The following is a 20433-nucleotide window of genomic DNA, read 5'->3' as shown; positions in this document are numbered from 1 at the left end:
TTTTCAGAGAGTGAAATATGTGGCTTCATCTCAGTCATATCACTTTATCCGATTTAAATAATTTAGAAAAAAATAAGCATCATCTTAACTTGACTGCTTTCTGTATCAGACTCTCCTACTGACTCGTGCCCCCAGTATGAACCATTCAACAGTCTTATAATGAGCATCCTTTCAGGTCCCTAACTAGTCTCTGGAACTTACGTTTTTTTTTATTCCTCCTTTCTCTCCCCTCCAAAAATCTCCACATATCCCAAGACAAACTCTCCATTAAAAAATCACAATTTAAATACAGTGTGATAATGCCACATTTGCTTTAAAGTAGTAATAAATTATAAATTGCCAAATAACTTAATGTAATTCACAATGCAAATCCCTGGTATAAAAAGAATCCATCTCGCCCTGAATATAATAAAGCAGTCCAGTGATTTCAAATTACTTATTAAATAAAGGCAAAAATAAGGTGTAAAACACTATTTAGAAAAGTCAAGTAAGAAACCAGTTACCATAAATCTTTTTACAAAGATAAATGTAATGTGCCTTCCCTCTTTTAAAAATTGTTAGGGAGGTTTATAATTAGTGGTTTCCAAAATGACTTTAAGGAAACTAGAGTCAAATTACATATTATTTGTAATATATGACATATTAAACACACACACAACAATAATACTGCAATGGCGAGTAATTTAAATTAATCTTTGGACCTGCTACTTTTTGGCAAGTATATTTCTTTTCCAAAGTCTTCGCTATAACTGATTTTTTAAGTGTTAGTTTTCAGAAACTTTGCTACTTGAGATAACATGTTAAAAGGAGATACCAGAAGTCTCAAACAGTAATAATATGCCTATAAAACAAAGATTGTTCTTGCATCTTTTGTTATTGTAACAAACACACTTTAAAATAGACAACACTGCTATGCTTGGAAATTAAAAATACCCACACCCTTAAAAGGGGGTGGAAAAAGAAAGAAAAATTGAAAATTCTTATTTCAAAATAAATGTGAAGTCCTTGCATTTCTTAAGAACTTGACTTGTCAAATCACAGTTTATCTTCTTTTGGACCAAGCCATGTCTTCCACCATTTATCCACGGGATACGAGGCCAGTTCTCCATTTTGTGGGTTTCAGTTCGAATTTTCTTGCACGTTTGCAAAGCTGGCACTGGACTTGAGACGTTTAGCTAGATAAATCAAACGTATCATATGTTAACTTACATTTAATTCTCTAAACATGATTATTCATTATTTTTATGTAAGCTATACTATTCATCTACTAATTCTATGTTTGAATCTGAATAGATTCAATCTTTTAAGAATTAAAACTTATGTCTACTTTCTTCTACCAACCTCAAAAAACATAACTTTGCTAGAAGTTGCACATGACTTTGCTAGAAGCAGTACCAAATAAAACAGAGATAATTTACATCATCTTGAACATCACAATCTTAAATATGTAACAGACATGAAATTACTCTACTTAAAAAATGGAAGTGTCATGAGGTATAATAATAAAATTACATATTTAAAAGTTTAAGTAGGGGCGCTGGCCCAGTGGCGCAGTGGTTGAGTTTGCACGTTCTGTTTTGGGGGCTCAGGGTTCACCGGTTTGGATCCCAGGTGCCGACATGACACTGCTTGGCAAGCCATGCTGTGGTAGGCGTCCCACATATAAAGTAGAGGAAGATGGGCATGGATGTTAGCTCAGGGCCAGTCTTCCTCAGTGGGGAAAAAAAAAAAAAAAGGAGGATTGGCAGCAGATGTTAGCTCAGGGCTAATCTTCCTCAAAAAAAAAAAGTCTAAGTAGGAAGTCCAAATCTAAATTTCTCTTAAAGGAATTTAGTGAAATAACACTGTAGTGTTAAAAAAATTAAATTTAAATGTCTTACAAAGAAAAGTGAGTTGTATATTACACACAGACGCACAAACACATACACGAACATATATGGCTGCTAATAAAATATGCACAGTTTTGATTATGAAGCTAACTGGACTGGGTCATTAGGGTCAATAAAGAAAATCATGGCTATCTGGCTTGGTAAGACGTTTTGTACTTACAGTTAAACATGAATGTATCTCATGTTCCAGAAATGAAAACAATCACGCCATAGTGAAAGTATCTGACACTGGATAACCAGGAAGCTGCCTACTTCAGAGGTTCTCGACACTAGAGGACAGGTTATGACTGAGAAGGTCTGCAAGGGGACCCAGGCAGCTGTAATCTTTTTTCAAAGCTCTGCAGACAATTCTGATACTGGTCACGGAGGAGCAGCACTGTTCTGGTTTCTATCAGGGTCCCCCCTGACCACCACTCCAAGTACAAGATGACAACACGACTTCCTGGAACGGTGTATGGTTTCAGCCTAACTAAAGGGCAATTTAAACAAAAAAACAGCCTAAGTTAAAATTCTACTTCTTAAGCCTTCAGTGGATTTGGGAAGCAAAATAAATCCAAAGTTTTTTTTTTAATTACGTTGTTTAAAATTACTAGAAGTAATCTAGTTTCTTACTGACTAATGACCAAATTTATTAAACTAACCAGGGAACAATACCAATGAGTACCTCTACCTACAACTTCCTTGCTCCCTTATTCTCTATCTGATAAATCCCTACATCCTTCCACATTCCACTCCAGGGATCATCTAATGGTGACTCCCAACACCTCTAATGCAGTCTCTCCTCCTCTGTGGTCCAACCGCACTGTACAGACCTCCACGACATCTGTTGTAATAATTGGATTAGGGTCAGTGTGTTCTCTGAGGGCGTGTACTGTGCTTTGCTCCTATGTTTAATCCCTAATTTCTACCAGTGGACTTGATGAATGGCGGCATAGGAAATGGGGGCATAAAGAAAAGTAATGAAAAACATCCATGAGGTAACAGCACAAGAACTGTTTGCTTGCACTAGCACTTCCTCAGGTTCATAATTTAACTCATAAACAATGTTCCTGTGAAACATTAACAGGTATGATGCAGAAGTTGTACTGTCAAGTTTTGGGAATGTAATCTCAGGGCCTTTAATTTATAACCAGATACATTGTGAAGCTCATAAAAGGGAATTCCACAGGACTAGTATTTTGAGGAACACACTCTAGGAAATGCTAACATTAACTATAATGTTCTTTTATTCAACAAATATTTCTGAGCACCTACTAGGGCCAGGTACTTTCTAGATGCTGGTGACACAGTGGTAATCAAGATAAACAAAATCCTGTCTTGATGGAGCTAACAGCTGAGTCAAGGCATACAAACAAATAAGGCAGAAAATAAATGAATACGGTAATTTAAATAGTGATCAAGTGCCATTAAAGAAAGATGATACAGAAGAATTTTAAAAGGGGTGTTTCCTTAGGTTGGGGGGTCGTAAAAGGTCTCTTTGAATTAAGTAACCTTGGACCTAAGACTTGGATGACAAGAAGCCAGCCAAGCAAAGTGGGGAGGGCAAGTACAAGAGCCTTGGAAAGGCGGCAGTGCGAATGAGCTCAGTATTAGAGAGGAGCAGGAAGAAGGCCAGAACAGCTCCTCGCATCATGAGCAAGGAGAGGAGCGCACGCAGTGAGTTTAGAAAGGGGATGGGGGTCAGGTCACATACAGCTTGGAAAGCAGACACTGGAAATAAGTTTGCAGTTTGGGTTTTATTCTAGGTGCAACAGGAAGACAGAAAGAGTTTTAAGTGGGAGAGGGGCATGGTAAGACTCTGTGTTTAAAAAATTACTCTAGCCACTATATGGAGAATGGATTGTAGTGGGTCAAGAAATGGAAGCAGGGTTACCAGTTAAGGGCCTCCTGCATTAGTGTGGGAAAGAGATGACAATGGCCTGGGCTAGGGTATTACCAGTGGAGGGAGAGAAAAGATAATTTAAGATAGATTTTGGGAAGTTGGGTTGGAAGTACTTGCTGATGAATTGAAAAGGGGTAGGGAAAGGAATGTGAGAATAGAGAAAAGAAAAGAAGAAATTAAAAGACAATAAGGTGTGTGGCTTGCACAAGCAGATGGATGATAGTGACTTTTGCTGTGAAAACAAACAAAACCCTGATTAGAAGCAGTAAATATCTTCCACAGGGTTAAAGAGACTTGCAAGGCAAATAAGAAGCTAAACTTTAAAGGTACGTCAAGTCCTGAAAAATAGAGTTTCTCAATAGTGAGGTCTCTGCAATATTTTATTATTCTAAATAACGGCTTTTAGGACTGAGTTATTATATATTTACATAACGCTGGCAATCTTCAAAAAGCATTACTACACACACCCATGATGAAAACTCTCTCTTCTAGTAGCTAGCTTTTTAAGGTGACAAGACATTACAAATATCTACAAGTAACCTTTTCTTAAGTTAGATACATTAGAAGTGAAGTAGGATAAACCATGAAGAAGTGCTAGAAAGAAATTTACAGGAGAAAGAATTTTTACATCATAGACGAGGAATAATATTTGAGAGAAAAAAAGCCTAACTTTTTTCTTCAAAGAAATTCTCTTTAAATTCTAAATTCTCTTTAAAAACTAAAATTACTAAGGGATAAGCTCATACTTTCACTCTGATAAAAAGAAACCACTCTTCTTCAGCTAGATTGGATCTTCTGGTTATCGCTTTTTCTGCTCTGCCCTAATTGATGGGGAGAAAGGAAAGGAATTAACATCTATTGAGCACGTGCTATAAGTCGAGTAACGTTCTTGCAACTACAATTCCAACTTGTCCATAACAAATTGTCTGTGTGTAAGCTACAGCTTCTCCCTGCCCGCCGTGCTTTTAGGTGGTTCCGCCATGGCTCCAATGGGCCTAAGAGCTGTCTACACCTCCCTACTATGGCCAGTTCAGTCCGCAAAGCCTTCTTTGCTATTCCTGTGTTGTTGCCAACCTTATTCCAGGGAATCTAGCTTTCTTAATTAAACCATCTGAAAGATTTTTGATTACTACACTTACGAACTTCTATATCTCTTCCATTAGTAAGTTTAAGTGTAAAATGTGAAGCAGAAAGCTGTTTAAGACAAATATAGTTTGAGTTCTCAGAGTATATATCCCTTCTAAAACAGGCCTAAATTTTCAGGTTTTTATCTAAATAAATGAACAATTGTAAAAAGAAACTTACGCAGAATGAGTTTGCGTTTCTTTTGCTCCGAGTGAAGAAAGCTACTAAGGTAGAAGACAACAGGCAGAAAGAGAATGAACACAGAAACAGCAATTACAGGCACGGTGTCACTGCAGGGGACCGAGCAGTTGAAAGTTCTACTCCACAGTTTTCGAGTAATGTTCATCTGGAAAAATAACAAATAATATTACTCTATTTTATATTTAACTTGTCCTAAATTCCATACAGTTACTTTGTTAATAAGTTCACAGGCACCCAGAATTTAAACTAAATATCTACCCCTAAAAAAATCTATTGATAGTTGAGGACAATTTCTTCTGCCAGGGAAATAAGCTGGTTCACGATTAGTCATTGTTTAAATTCATATCCATACTGAAAGTTCATATTCTAAATTCATAATACTGTCCAAAGAATGTCAACCTTTTACAGATTTCAAGCTGAGAACTCATATCAATAGCAATATAGTTAGACTGTGCTTCATTCATTAAAAAAGGTTTAAAAGAGTAACTCGACAAGGTGACAGATGTGTTAATAAACTTGACTGTGGGAATCTTTCATAATGTATAGGCATGTCAAATCATCATGTTGTACACTTTAAATATATTTCAATTTTATTTGTCAGTAATACCTCAATGAAACTGGGGGAAAAGGCTCACAAAAAGAAATTTTTTTTTCATATCTTACATATGTAATTCACTGAGCTTACTGCGATATTTTCAGAATGGAAATAAAAATACCAACTTTATAGGGCTTCTCTTCAAGAGATATCTACGAAATGCTTAATAGCTTATCTAAGTTATTATGAAGGACTCATACTCGTGGCAAACAATTTTTTAAGTAGACAATATCTAATGAGTCATGGAAACCTTATTAGACAATGTTACTATCTTACTCAGCAGCTACATTAGAAACAGACTTAGGGGCACCAGCACCTCACTCTCATTGAGCTCAGGGTTTCCGTCAAACAGACTAAATGATGTAAGGAAACTATCAAATTTAATGCAGAAAACTGTTCTTGCCTGAATTTTGTTTAATTGAGATATAGTTTGCAAATGGTGCAGTGTATATTTATTACAAGTTTTGCTTATCGCAAGAAGGATGTTCTAAAATAGGTGGTCATGTTGACTCCTGTCTAATCCAACTTATGTCACAGAACCAATATTCATTTTTCTTCTTTATTTTAAAAACAATGAAATAGACTATTATTTTTAAAATATATATTTATTATTTATTGAGAGCCTACGAGAAGCCAGGTACATTCTAGACATTAGGAATACAGCAGTAAAAAATAAACAAGAATCCCCATGGTGTGTCCATTTTAAGTGCTTTTTACCTTCCTGACTATTATTGATCCACTACAGTTCACTCTGAGCTACTATGATAATTCATATTCAATCATTCTCAACCAGTAAGTTTTATCAATTTTGACTTTGCATTCTCTACTTTTAACCAATAATTTCTCAGTTTCCTCTAATGCCTCTATACCCAGGCATCATATTCCTGTAAAAAGGCATGTCTGCCATCTAGTGGTGTCCCATGTAAAGGCAGGCTATACAATGGACAAAAAAGCTTTTTTGTTGACCATTCATTCAATCAACACATATTACTAAGGGCCTGCTATATGCCAGGCACTATTCTAAATACTGAAAACTGAACGAAAAAGGACATGAGGTCCTTGTCCTCATGTGGTTTATATTTTAGTGACGGGAGACAGACTATAAACAAGTAAACAAAAATTTTCAAATAGTAATGGATATAAAGAAATAAACACACCAATGGGACAGAAAACAACTGAGGAATGGCTTTGGAAACAAATGGTAGCAAAACCTAGAGGCTTCTTGAATTAGCAACAAGTGCACAAGAAACTGAAATATAAACGTATAACAATGCCCACGCCTCTGAAAATGACACACGTTGTCAATCCTAAAAACCAAAATGTACCAAATTATCAATTTCCTTATGAAGGATGTGATACATTTCCATTTCAGTTTGACAGATCAGGATATTCTAAAACTTCACTACTTTATAACTAGTTATTTCTGGTTGAAGACAGCATATGCAGATTCCAATATATCCTTAAAAGGGATGATAACATTGAAGGCACATTCAACAACGCTACAAAATATGTATCATATCAGAAGCAAAGTACTTACTGCATCCTCCACATCAATGCATAAGTGTCTTCCAGGCTCAGCTTTATTCTCAAGTTCATTCATTTTTTGCATTTCACTGTACAGACTACTGAGATTTTTGTAGGCTTCGCGACAGTTTTTGCAAACTTCTGAATAATTTCTTAACTGGAGAAGACTGTATGTGCTCCCCTAAAATGTGAAAGGCACATATAATACACACAATAACATTACATCTCTTTAATGTCAGCTATTTGCCCTCCTAGAGGTAAAGATATAGCATGGTGAAGTGTTGGGCAGGTTGTTAAATCACTCTGAGCCTCAGTTTTATCATCTATAAAATAGGGCTACCACTACCTGTATTATAGGTCCCAAGGATTACAGACCTAGTGTGTAAAGGACATAGCAAAATACTTGGCACTTTCTAATTGCCCCTAAATTTTGAAAAACACTGCATTAGCCTCTGTTAACTGAGGACAACACTAGCTCATATGCCAAATTACTGATATCTAAATACCACAAATTTCCTAAATTATCTTGTCATTTCTATGCCTGCTCTTACGTATCCTACTCTCACCGGATGATTAAAACATGCCCTTGCCTGTGCCGACTTCAACACTGAAGGCTACCTTAGACAGAGATGGCTTTACTCAAGTGAAAGGAAAAGGCACCAAAACTACATCCCCACTCAACCCTCTTACCCCAAGGCTTGTAAGCCAGGACTTTCTGGGCAGCAAAAAGGAACTAACACCAAAGAATTCTAGAAACTAAAATCAAGGGAGTAGATATAACATATAAGGTGTTAAGTTAGTGAATTTCAATCTTTCCCACTTCTGGAACTGACACTTGTCTTTTCAAGAACACGTTTGCTGAACAGCCAGCTCACACTTTTTCTTTCTATTTCCTTTATTCTTTACCTGCAGCCTGGAAATATGATATGAACTGGATATTGGAATGAAAGAGAGAAGGAAAAATTAAAGGAATTAAACTGAGGCGGCCCCCACAATGTTACCCCCACCATCTATTTGACAGAGAAACGAAGTCTCCCTTTAATTCTGCCACAAGAAATAACCCAATGTCTGTTTTTCACAAAACAAGTGTGCATTTAGCTAAATGTGTTCAATCAAAAATTGAGCGCAGAACCTTGATGGGGGGGTGTAACTTAGGCATTTATATTAAAATTTAAAATGCACATACCTTTTTATGTAGCAATTTCACTTCTAGGAATCTACCAAACTCATGCAAATACTCCACATATATGAAAAAAGATTGTTTGTGTTTATAACAGTAAAACACTGAACCAAATAAAAAGCTCTATCAATACAGGGACTGACTAAATGGTAGCAGAGCTGAACAATAAAAAGCTCTGCGGCCTTTAAAATGAATGAGGAAGTGGGATTCCAGGAAGATGATGATATCAGCATGTGCCTTGTCTCCTGATTTCTTTACTTAAGAGATTCAAGAAAAGGGTAAACCCAGGCACTTGAATAGCACTGTGAAATGTAAAGGTGTGACATGCATATGTCATCACAGGAAGGTTGTGTTACAGCCACCACACCACTCCCAGAGAAACTAGCCAGGCCCACGGTCTCCTGTGAACCTCCACTCCCCTGCAACCACCCACACTGACCTCGAGAGATGCAGCAGGCTGGAATCATAGCCCCGCCCTGCCTGCGGGGCCAGCCACAAAAAAGCAGTCTTTCCACAGCTACCATGACAGTCCAGGTTCCCAGAGAAGCCACCTGCAAACACTTACTACCCAAGGGGGATCTGGTCTGGAACTTAAACCCACATCCCTACTCAACCAGTGAGCTAGAAGTCACTGCCACAGCCAATGTCACCGCCAATGTCACCAATCTCATTGCTTCCATTTATCTCTTTAGCTGACTCCCCTCCCCTCTCAAACACAGACACACACACACACACACAGCACTGGAGTCCCCCAGGACTCAGTCCTTGGGGCTTCTTGATCATCTCTGTCTACACTCACACATATCCAGTCTCGTGACTTTAAATACCATCTGCACCCACTGACTCTCAAATCTCTATCTCCAGCTCACACTTCTCCCCTGAGCTCCAATCTCATTTACAACACCAACTATTTGACACCTCACCTTGGAAGTTTAATAGCGATTCCATACTTAACAGGTTCAAAACAGAATTTTTTTTTTTTTTAAAGATTTTTTTATTTTTTCCTTTTTCTCCCCAAAGCCCCCCGGTACATAGTTGTGTATTCTTCGTTGTGGGTGTTTCTAGTTGTGGCATGTGGGACGCTGCCTCAGCGTGGTCCGATGAGCAGCACCATGTCCGCGCCCAGGATTCGAACTAACCAAACACTGGGCAGCCTGCAGCGGAGTGCGCGAACTTAACCACTCGGCCACGGGGCCAGCCCCTCAAAACAGAATTTTTAGTCCCCACTTTCCTACAACCAGTCTTTCCCATGGCCCCAGCATCCTCTCAGCTACTCAGGACCAAAAGTCTAGGATCATCCTGACTCTTCTCTTTCCTTCTCTGATCAGCCAAAACCACTCTCCAGGAATTACCCAATCTATCAGCAAGCCCTGTTAGATATACTTCTAAACCGTACCCTGAATCCATCTGTTTCTCCAACATCAAGGCCAAGATCCTAGTCCATACCATCTCTGTCCTGTGCCAGCTGCCTAATTAGGTTCCTTACTTTCACTCTTGCCTACATTCAATTGAGTTTCTCCACAACGCAGCCAGAGTGATATTTTTATAAGTAAATCATGTCATGTAACATTCCTGCTTTAAATGGCTTCCCATTGTGCTGAGAATTCAGTCCATACTTCTTCCTTTGTTCTACGAGGCTCTTTATAATCTGGCCTCTGCCTATCTCCCCATATCTCATTCACATTTGCTCACTGTGCTCCAGCCAAACTGGCCTTCTTCCCATTCCTTGCACATACCAAGCTCATTCTCTCCCCGAAGGCATTTCTTTATCCTTGCTTCTGCGGGAAACACTCATCCCATGGCTGACGCTATCTCAAACTTTAGGTCACCTCAACATTCACCTGCTCAGAGAGGTACTCCTTTCCCACCCTATCTAAGGTAGTATACCACACCCCTTCCCGGGACTCATTACTCTTAATCATCTCATCTCTTTGTTATCAGTCTCACCCCTACTAGGACATAAGTTCACGAAAACAGGAATCTTATCTGTCTTGTTTACTGCTCTACCCTCAGTGCCCAGAATGCTGCCTGGTACATAATCAGCACCCAATAAATATCTGTTGAATAAGTGAACACATACTGCCTGCCTGAGGAAACTTTCAAAAGCCAAGCTACAGAAACCAAACTCCATATGGAAAGAGAGAGATTTCTTCCAGTGCTCCCAGCCTGGTATAACCATCCTACCACTGGCCACATGAGCACTTAAGAAAGTAAGATGAGCCTAACAATGGATGTAAAAAGAAAACAAAACAAACAAACAAACAAACAAATGAAATGATTCTAAAGGGAGACACATTAAACCCAGATCTCAGAGCAACAAAAAAGAATTCAGTAAATAGGAGAGAACTTTAAAAATTAATTATAGCCCCAAGAATGAAATAAATACTCATGAGTCCATATTGATATAAATAGATGAATAAATGTGGAAGAAGTGACAAATTTTCCTTACAGAAGATTTCCAAACAATTTAAGTAAACATTCACCCCTCCAGGACTCAGAGCTTAATTTCCCTAACCCCACTCCTTATTACTTAGTAACTTGCTTCCAAAAAAAACAGTATGGAAAGAGGAAGAAGGAGGTAACTTTACGTTAAAGACACTTGGCAAACACCACCCTGTCCACGTGATACAGATTAACATCATCAGGGATAAACCCTCTTGACAGCATGTACCTCTGACAGGATGTGATGAGAAAGGTACTTCACTTCCGTCTTCTCCAAAACCCACAGTCCCACTGTAACCATGCGGAAAACATTAGACAAACCCAAACTGAAGGACATTCTACAAAATACCTGGCCGGCCCTCCTCAAAATTGTCAAAGTCATGAAAAACAGGGTAAGATTGAGAAACTGTCACAGACAAGAGGAGACTAAGTGTGGTACAACAGGAAACAGATATTTGGTCTTTGTCCCTGGTTCCTGGCACACAGCTCCTAAAACCGTTGGAATACCTGAGTGACAAGACCATCTTTTGTACATTAATGAGGTGACTGGTGGCTGGGGGTTCCTAGAGAGCTTCAGGATGGAGGCTGGTCGCCAGAAAGACCAAGGCATGATCAGGGATTGGAACTTTCAGCCCTACTCCCGACCTCTGAGAGGGAAGAGGAGCTGGAGATCGAGCTAATCACCAACAGCCAACGATGCAGTCAATCATGCCTATGTAGTGAGGCCTTCATTAAAAACCCTAAATGTTCGGAGAGCTTGTGTTCAGGTTGGTGCCCACATCGACGCTGGGAGGGTAGTGCACCCAGAGAGGGCATGGAAGCTCTGCACACCCACACCCCGCATACCGTCTATGCATCTCTCCCATTTGGCTGTTCCTGAGTTGTATCCTTTCTAATAAACCAGTAAACAGAAGAAAAGAGCATTCCTGAGTTCTGTGAGTCATTCTAGAAAATTATCGAACCTGAAAGGGGACCAGCTGTGGGAACCCCTTGACTTCGTAGCCAAGTCAGACAGAAGTGTGAGTAACCTGGGCAGCCTATTTGCAACTGGCATCTGAAATGAGGGCTGTCTTGTGAGACTGAGCCCTTAAATCTGTGGAGTATGATGCTAACTCTGGGTAATTAGTGTCAGAATTAAATTGCATTACAGGACCTAGTTGGTGTCAGAGAATCAGAGAATTGATTGTTGGTGTGGTAAAACCCCACACATTTAGCGTCAGAACTGTCATGAGTAAAACCAACTTACTAAGGAAACATGACAACTAAATGCAATGTGGTAACCTGGATGGTAAAAAGGACTTTACTGGAAAAACTAGTGAATACAAATAAACTTTGGAGTTTAGTTAATAGTAATGCGCCAATGCTGGTTTTTTAGTTGTGACAAATGTACCACAGCAATATAAGATATTAACATAGGGGAAACCAGATGAGGGGCATATGGGAACTTTTTACTATCTTTGCAACTTTCTTATAAATCTAACACTACTCAAAAAACAAAATTTTTAAAAAATTAGATGAGTAATATGTCATAATATCTACAACTTTCAAGTGCTGCAGCAAAAAAAATGCATATATTCAGACATAAAGCAAATATGACAAAATGTTGATAATTGTTGAATTTGGATGATAGATACATGAGTCTTCATTATATCACTCTTTCAATGTCTCTGCAAGTTTGAAATCCTTTTATAATAAAAAGATTGAAAAAATAATGCACTTTGTCATATTTATTTGCAAAGATCTATGGTAAAAGAAGATCAGGCTGCCTCTTAAAAAAAAGAAGTCCCAAAAGGTAAAAGTGGCTATATTAAAAATAATTGCTTAGAACTGGATATATGTATCACTTTGTATCCTATAAACAAATTCTTTTCAAATGGCCAGCAAACGTTTTTGGTTTTTTTTTAGGAAGGTTAGCCCTGAGCTAACTGCTGCCAATCCTCCTCTTTTTGCTGAGGAACCCTGTCCCTGAGCTGACATCCATGCCCATCTTCCTCTACTTTATATGTGGGACGCCTGCCACAGCATGGCTTTACCAAGCAGTGCCATGTCCACACCCGGGATCCGAACCGGCGAACCCCGGGCGTCAAATCGGAGCGTGTGAACTTAACCACTGCACCACCAGGCCGGCCACATGCCCAGGAAACATTTTAAGTAACTGATTATTACATCACAAAGGTATTTCAATAAATTCAAAAATGTAGACAGCCTACATTTACTAATCGCAACTCCAATTAAAATTTGAGACATACAAATGCAAATAAACAAATCATGCCACTCATATTAAAAAATAATCTTCCAAGGAACTCTTAAGTCAAAGAATAAATCAAAATTAAAATTAGAAATTATTTAGAAATAAATGAAAATGCGATCCCTTCATATCAGAATCTATTATTGGAAAGGCCAAAGTTACAAACTTACAGTCTGAAAATTACTTTATTGTTGAGCAAGAAAAGTTGAAAATAAATTAACCATTCAATTTAAAGAACTAGAAAAATGACAAAATTAACCAAAAGAACAGAGGAGAAATTAATAAACACAAAAGCATGAATAAACACATAAAGAAAAATAAAACAGAAATTGATAAGGCCAAATGTAGGTTTTCAAAAAGATCAATAAAAACAAACGTACCTTTAAGAAGCTTAAAGGAAACAAAAGGGAAAAAATGGACTCACAAAAACAGCATTTGGAATAAGAAAGGGAACATAGCTACACATGATAGAAATTTTAAGGAGTAATCAGTTACTAAATGCAATATATTACCCCAGAATAGATCCTGAAACAGAAAAAGGACATTAGTAGAAAAACTGGGGAAATCAGAATAAAGCCTGGCATTTACTTAACAGATACGTACCAATGTTCATTTCTTAGTTTTGACAAATGTACCATGATAATGTAAGGTTAACACTGGGAGAACCTGGGTCAGGGACGTATGGGAATTCTCTGTATTACCTTTGCAACTTTTCTATAAATCTAAAATTATCCCAAAACAAAGCATTTCAAAAGTATCAGTTAAAATCTGTAGTAGGGGAAGGAAAGGTATCATTCACAATGGCACCAAAAACTATATAATATCTTGGAAAAACTCAAGAAACATGTAAGACCTATATGAAATTTAAATAAATAAAACTACTCTAGAAGACATTAAAAAATAGAGACTAATGGTGGTTGTCGGGGGCTAGAAGGGGAGGAATTGGGGTCAATACTTAATGGGGACAGAGTTTCAGTTTGAGAAGATGAAGATCTGACGTGGATGGCGGGGACAGTGCACAACAATGTGAGATTACTTAATTCCACTGAACTGTACACTTTAAAACAATAATGTGGAAATTTTATACTCTGTGGTATTCTATATAATGTGGTAAAATTTATATTTTATCACATTATATATGTACACCAAATATATATTATTTTACCACAATAAAAAAAACAACATATCATATTCCTAGATAGGAAAGCTCAGTATCTAAATGTGTCAATTCTTTCCAAATGATGAATCTACAATGTAACGCAACTCTAACAAAATCTTAAAATGATTAATTTTTTGAACTTGGTTCTAAAATTCATTTCACGGGATAGTCAAGAAGCCATCAGGAAAAAATTGTTGGGGCTATGCCTCACATCTTACACCAAAATAAATTTCAGATAGATAAAAGATGTTTAAATACAGGAAATGAAACCATAAAAGTACTAAAAGAAATCACAGGAGAAATTTTTTAAATAATCTCAAAGTGAGAAAAGGCCTTCTAGTGTGACACAAAGTCCATAAGCCATTAAAAATTTTTTGATAAATCTAACAACACAAAAGTTAAAATTGTCTTCATAACAAAAAGAAAAGCACAATAAAAAGACAAACAACAAACTAGGAAAAAAATATTTGCAACTAACATCCCAGGAAAAATGCTTATTTCCCTAAAATCATTCATCAGAACACTAGTCTCTTAAACCAAAGAGTGCCTGGTCAAATACATGTGGTAAATGCTGTTTACAAAAGTTACCATTTGGAGTTTTACAACGTACATTAGTCCACTAACGTTCTGAAGTCCTGTAGTAAAGCATTTCCCAGCCTTATTAGAACACGAGCCTTTTTTTAGGGACCATCTATAAACGTCCTGCAGAACATATTTGGGGAATGCTCATCTAATAGAGTTTACTATTCTCAGGGAAATTCAGAATTCCATGTTATCACATTTATTAAAGAGGAACTCATACATCCCTGCATCCTAAATATGTTTACATCTCTTTCTGGGGATTACTTACTTGTTAAGCAAGTTTCAAACTAGGATTTTACCAGAGTTCCAATCTCGCCCCCTCACCACCACCAGGGAAGTTCCAATACCAACATTCAAGGGTCAGAGATGGAGAAAACAAAAACCAATGGTAGGTTTCTTAAAGGCTACCTTTTATATTATAATTCAATACTCAAAAAGTTACCTTACTAAATAGTGCCTTTTAAAGTAGGTAAAACATATTTAAGCAAACATTGAGGCAAAGAACAGGCTTTCTGTAGACAGAATCATACTACATTGTAAAATACCCTACTGCTTAAACAGTCACAGTAAATTACTGTCACACAGAACAACATCGTGTTTTAATTAAATAATCACATGCCTCAGTTAAAGTGTTCATGTTCATTACCCTCCTTGGATCCTCACTACAAAATACTTGAAGGCAGGCAGGGTAGATCTTACTATCCCCACCTGACAAATAAGAAAACTCAAGTCTGCATGATTTGCCTAAGGTCGGGTAATGGAAGAACTTAGCAGAAATCCATGTCTACTAGTTGCCCTACATTGCGTGTACAGATAAATATCAACAATTGGTATTATTTATTATTCATTTGTGCAAGGCATCATTTTAATTTCAAGCATCATACATAAAATACCTGAAGGTTATGCTCAAAGCAGGTCAAGGTGTGGTTAAATAAATCGAGGAAGTATACCGTGCTATTTGATAATTCTTCACTTTTGTTCGTTAAACAATCTGTCAAAAAACCAAAAAAGTATATTACTATATCTCAAGCAACAATTTTGTATTGTCATTTATCTCTCAAGCTATCATCTTCTGTTTCGCACTACAGTAATTCTCCATTCAAATAAGCATGAAGTGTTCCACATAAGAGAATTTCTCAAATATCTGAAGCTTACCCCTTTCAGTTTCCAAAACAATTTTTTTTACATCATAACCATTTCCATGAAAATCTTTAAATAATCACATATTCTCCTCTTTATAAAAACAATACACCAAATAAAATTTAAATTGATTTTTGATGGTGCAAAGTCTTAATCACGAACATCAGATATCAGACGCTGCGCAGTAAGGGGCACTCCTAATGCTGTTTAGGAATAAGACTGTTTATCCTGCATTAATTTTACCTAAATTCATATGCTTTTGATCCTTTTCTGTGTCAAATCTAGTAGCTCTGTGTCTCTTCCATCTTCACTAGCGGTCATTTATTGCACCTAACAGGGTAACCTTTTTTAATTTGCTCTTTCTAATCTATTGAGTTGGGAGAGAAGAGAAACAAGCTGGTGAGAATTTTGCCTAAAATACTGATCAAGGGGTTTCAAGGAAAGTCTGGAAAAAAATAGAATTGTTTTACACGTTTTAAAAAATGTTACATAAACGATATTCCTCTGCAACTTGCTACTCTCGCTTAGCATTAGCACAGTTCACCCCTTTTCATTGTTTTCTATGTATGACTATAGCACGATTTATCTATTCTCTCTTCTTCGATGAACCTATTCTTTTTTTTTTTTTAAAGATTGACCCTGACTTAACATCTGTTGCCAATCTTTTCTTTTTTCTTCTTCTTCTTCTTCCCAAAGCCCCCCAGTACATAGTTGTATATTCCAGCTGTAGGTCCTTCTTGCTCTGTTAGGTGGGACGCTGCCTCAGCATGGCCTGATGAGTGGTGCTACGTCCACACCCAGGATCTGAACCATGAAACCCTGGACTGCCCAAGCTGAGCATGTGAACTTAACCACTCGGCCACTGGGCCGGCCTCGAACCTATTCTTTATCCTCACTTCGCTTTGACCTTTCCCTATGTTCTCAGCTTACTCTCTCAGATCTAGATTCAAGTGCCTGGTTTCTGGTGGTCAGCCATTTCAATCTCACTCTCCTAGAATCCTCGCTCTCTTTACGTTCCACGTACTCACAAACATTTCCAACCCTGGACAGCCTCCATTTACTTTCTCTACTTTCAATTCTGGTTGTAGAATGAGGAGGATCAAGGCTGCCCCAGGGAGAGAAGTCCAAGGCGTCCTGCCCTATGTACCAATCTATATCATCCTCTGGGAAGCACAGGACATCCTGACCTGATCTGACCTGATCCAAAGTTACAGGACCACCCAGTAATCAGACCCCGCCTGCACTGATACCATTTTAACAACTTTTTTACATAACCTTTCCTTTGTCTTGTAAAGAAATAACTCACATACCTATGCCTTATCAATTTAGCCCTACCCTCAACCCATGTTTGCAGCTCTTTACTGCCCATGGGTCCTGTCCCCATGCTCTTCTCTGAATAAAGGAGCACTAGTACCAGACCTTGAGAGTCTAAGAAATCTTTCTTTCGATTCCTTGGCTCGCTGAGCCTGCATCATGGAACGCTATTATAGAAAACTCTAAAGTTATCATGAAGGGACTCAGTTCAAATTCTAATCTCAGGGCCACAAAACAATCTTGTAGACACCCTGTCAATTACTGCAGAGGGGATGTTCCAAATATTTTCTGTTCTCTAGTACTCAACCCTACTCTTGACTCCTTTAATTTCAACTGATAGCTGTATATTACACCCACTCAGGACCATCTAATATGCTCTCTCTCACCTGGGAGTGGAGGAACAGGAGAGGAGGCTACTGCAACCACCCATGAAAAAGGTGGCAAAGCAAACAGAAAGAATTCAATGGATAAGAGACAGACTGAATAGGTGGTGAAGAGTACCAGAATACAACACCTCAAAATATGCCTCTTTGGCACATGGATTATTTTGAGCTGAAGGCCACTGAGAACCAGCAGATAGATGCAGGAGGGGTGGGGGGCGGCACTCCAAAAACAGGGTGCAAGTTTTCATTTTGTAAATAAAATTTACATTTATAAAGAAAATGTCCATTTGTAAAGATGTCTCCCTCTCATGTAAGAGGACAAGGAGGACTCTAAACAACTCTTATCTATGGAGAAGGCTCCAACTTAAACATGCATAACAAACCTTACCAAACAACCCTTGTTTACCATGCTTTTCCAGGTCACCTTCCTGTAACTTCCCTCCTCCACCAGAAGCCCCAAATCCCTTTTCCTTTGATTAGCCCAAGATGGTACATAAGCCCAGGTTCTAACCATCCCTTCTTGTTACTCATCACTGTGTGCTCCCATGTGTACACGCACAAAGTACACGTTAATAAACTTGGGTTTGTTTTTCTCTTGTTGATCTGTCTTTGGACAGCCTAATTGAGAGAGTCTCAGCCAGAGAACTTAAAACGGGTGGAGGAAAAAGACTTCTTTCCTCCCCTACAGTAGACACTAGGACATGACGCACTGTGAGATGTCCATGTTCTGTGATAAATGACAATCACGACAACGAAAGCGAACATTAACTGGGTACTTGCTGTGTTCCAAGTGCTCTGTTGTACTTTAAACACATCTACTCATTTAATTTTTTTTGTTTTTAAAGATTGGCACCTGGGCTAACATCTGCTGCCAATCTTTTTTTTCTTCTTCTCCCCAAAGCCCACCGGTACCTAGCTGTGTATTTTTAGTTGTGGGTTCTCCTAGTTGTGGCATGTAGGACGCCGCCTCAGCATGGCCTGACGAGCAGTGCCATGTCCACGAACCGGCAAAACCCTGGGCCGCCAAAGCAGAGCATGCAAACTTAACCACTCGGCCACGGGGCTGGCCCTACTCATTTAATTCTTATAACAACCCTATGAGGCAAGAACTTCTCATTACCTCCACTTTCTAAATAAGGAACAGAGGCTTAGAGGAATAAGGCAGTTGCCAAAGGTCACGAAACTGGAAAGTGAAAACCTGGAATTTTTACTCAGTCTGATTCCTGAGCCTGTACTTTCAAACACTTCAAAATAAATAAAATATTCACATCTACATTCTAAACCACTAAAGTTCAACCCTCGGAGTCAGCACTCCTCCCTCCACTGCACTGGAGGTCTCACGTGCAAGGATTCCAGCAGTCACTACCAACTGATGAGCACTGGCAACAGAGATGAAACATAAACCTGGCGAACAGGGTGGCAATGAGCACGTTTAGACTCCTTTCTGCAGATTAGAAAAAGGCATCCCCTCTGGCTAGATCAGTTACAAAAGGCACTTCTGCCTCCAGAAGTTGAGCTGGAACTCGGCCCCATTCACCCCCTTCATACAGGCCCCTGGTTCCGGGCTCGGTCTGAACCTGGTATACCTGGGGCCCTGCTGATGAACCTATTCCTAGAGCCCTTCCCTCTCTGAACTCAGTACTCTACATTCTCTGCAGCTTTATCTTCTCAAGAATGTAAGTCCCATTCTGACTGTTCACCTTATCATTTAAAAATCTGAGGGATCGGGGCTGGCCCCGTGGCCGAGTGGTTAAGTTCGCGTGCTCCACTGCAGGCGGCCCAGTGTTTCGTTGGTTCAAATCCTGCGCGCGGACATGGCACTGCTCATCAGACCACGCTGAGGCAGCGTCCCACATGCCACAATTAGAAGGACCCACAATGAAGAATATACAACTACGTACAGGGGGGCTTTGGGGAGCAAAAGGAAAAAATAAAATCTTTAAAAAATAATAAAAAAAAAATCTGAGGGATTATTTCACAAATTAGGAAGCAGCCAGAGGAATAAAGTGATATACTGAGGATCATACATCAAGTTAGTAAAGCATTAAAATATAAAATACACTTTCCAGACTCTCCATTAAGTATTCTCTTAATTATACCATGTTTTCTTTATTATTTAAAAATGTTACTCCATCTGTCAGCTTTCAAAAAATTCACACACTAAATTCTTTTAAAATATATATAGATATAACACAGCCCCTCTTAATCCTGCTTTAACGTCATCACAAAGTATCCTTGAACCCTTTTACACATGAGGCAGAGTATATATAAATAAAAACAAACACAATTACATATATGCAGAATATGAGTATGTTGGGCTAACAAGATTGACAGGGTTTTCAGTTTTTGTAATTTCTTTATAAAAAGTAATTTATAGAATTATGAAAAATAAATAAAAACAAAAGAAAAAAGTAATTTATAAATGAAGCTTCTTTGAACAACAAAAAGGACTTACTCTCTTCTATTTTACTGACCATCACTCCTTTTCACTTAAAATTATTTGAAAATTAAACTAAAACCTAATAAAGACTGGTCATCTTGTTAAGTACTGCATCAGTGCAGTTCCATCAAAATTCTTCCAATGACCATTAGAGTGGTATCATAAAACACAAAGAAATTCATTTATATAATGGGGTTAAAAATGTCTTCATTATTAAAGAGCCCTGACTTTCTGACTTAAAACAAAGGAACTCCAGCAAAATTCCTCTTTCATTCTTTTGCAGGAATTGGAAACATAAGGTTACAGGCAGTGAGAAGCTATATATATTA

General features: G+C 38.2%; 1 protein-coding gene across 1 annotated transcript in view; it reads right to left on the bottom strand.

The window, feature by feature from the left end:
- Nucleotides 1-509: 509 nt before the first annotated feature.
- The window catches only part of OSTM1 (osteoclastogenesis associated transmembrane protein 1), a 32256-nt gene continuing 12332 nt past the window's right edge, over nucleotides 510-20433 (bottom strand). Inside the window, exons 3-6 of the mRNA XM_046677340.1 lie at nucleotides 15721-15818; nucleotides 7230-7397; nucleotides 5077-5242; nucleotides 510-1175 (exon numbers count right to left, since the gene is read on the bottom strand). Of these exons, the coding sequence (XP_046533296.1) occupies nucleotides 1120-1175; nucleotides 5077-5242; nucleotides 7230-7397; nucleotides 15721-15818 (488 nt within the window). The 3' untranslated portion in view covers nucleotides 510-1119. The remainder of the gene's footprint in view (nucleotides 1176-5076; nucleotides 5243-7229; nucleotides 7398-15720; nucleotides 15819-20433) is intronic.

Source organism: Equus quagga, chromosome 11, assembly GCF_021613505.1.
Source record: "Equus quagga isolate Etosha38 chromosome 11, UCLA_HA_Equagga_1.0, whole genome shotgun sequence".
Classification (NCBI taxonomy): Eukaryota; Metazoa; Chordata; class Mammalia; order Perissodactyla; family Equidae; genus Equus; species Equus quagga.
Note: the sequence above shows the minus strand (reverse complement) of the source record. Positions and strands in the feature narration are given on the sequence as shown.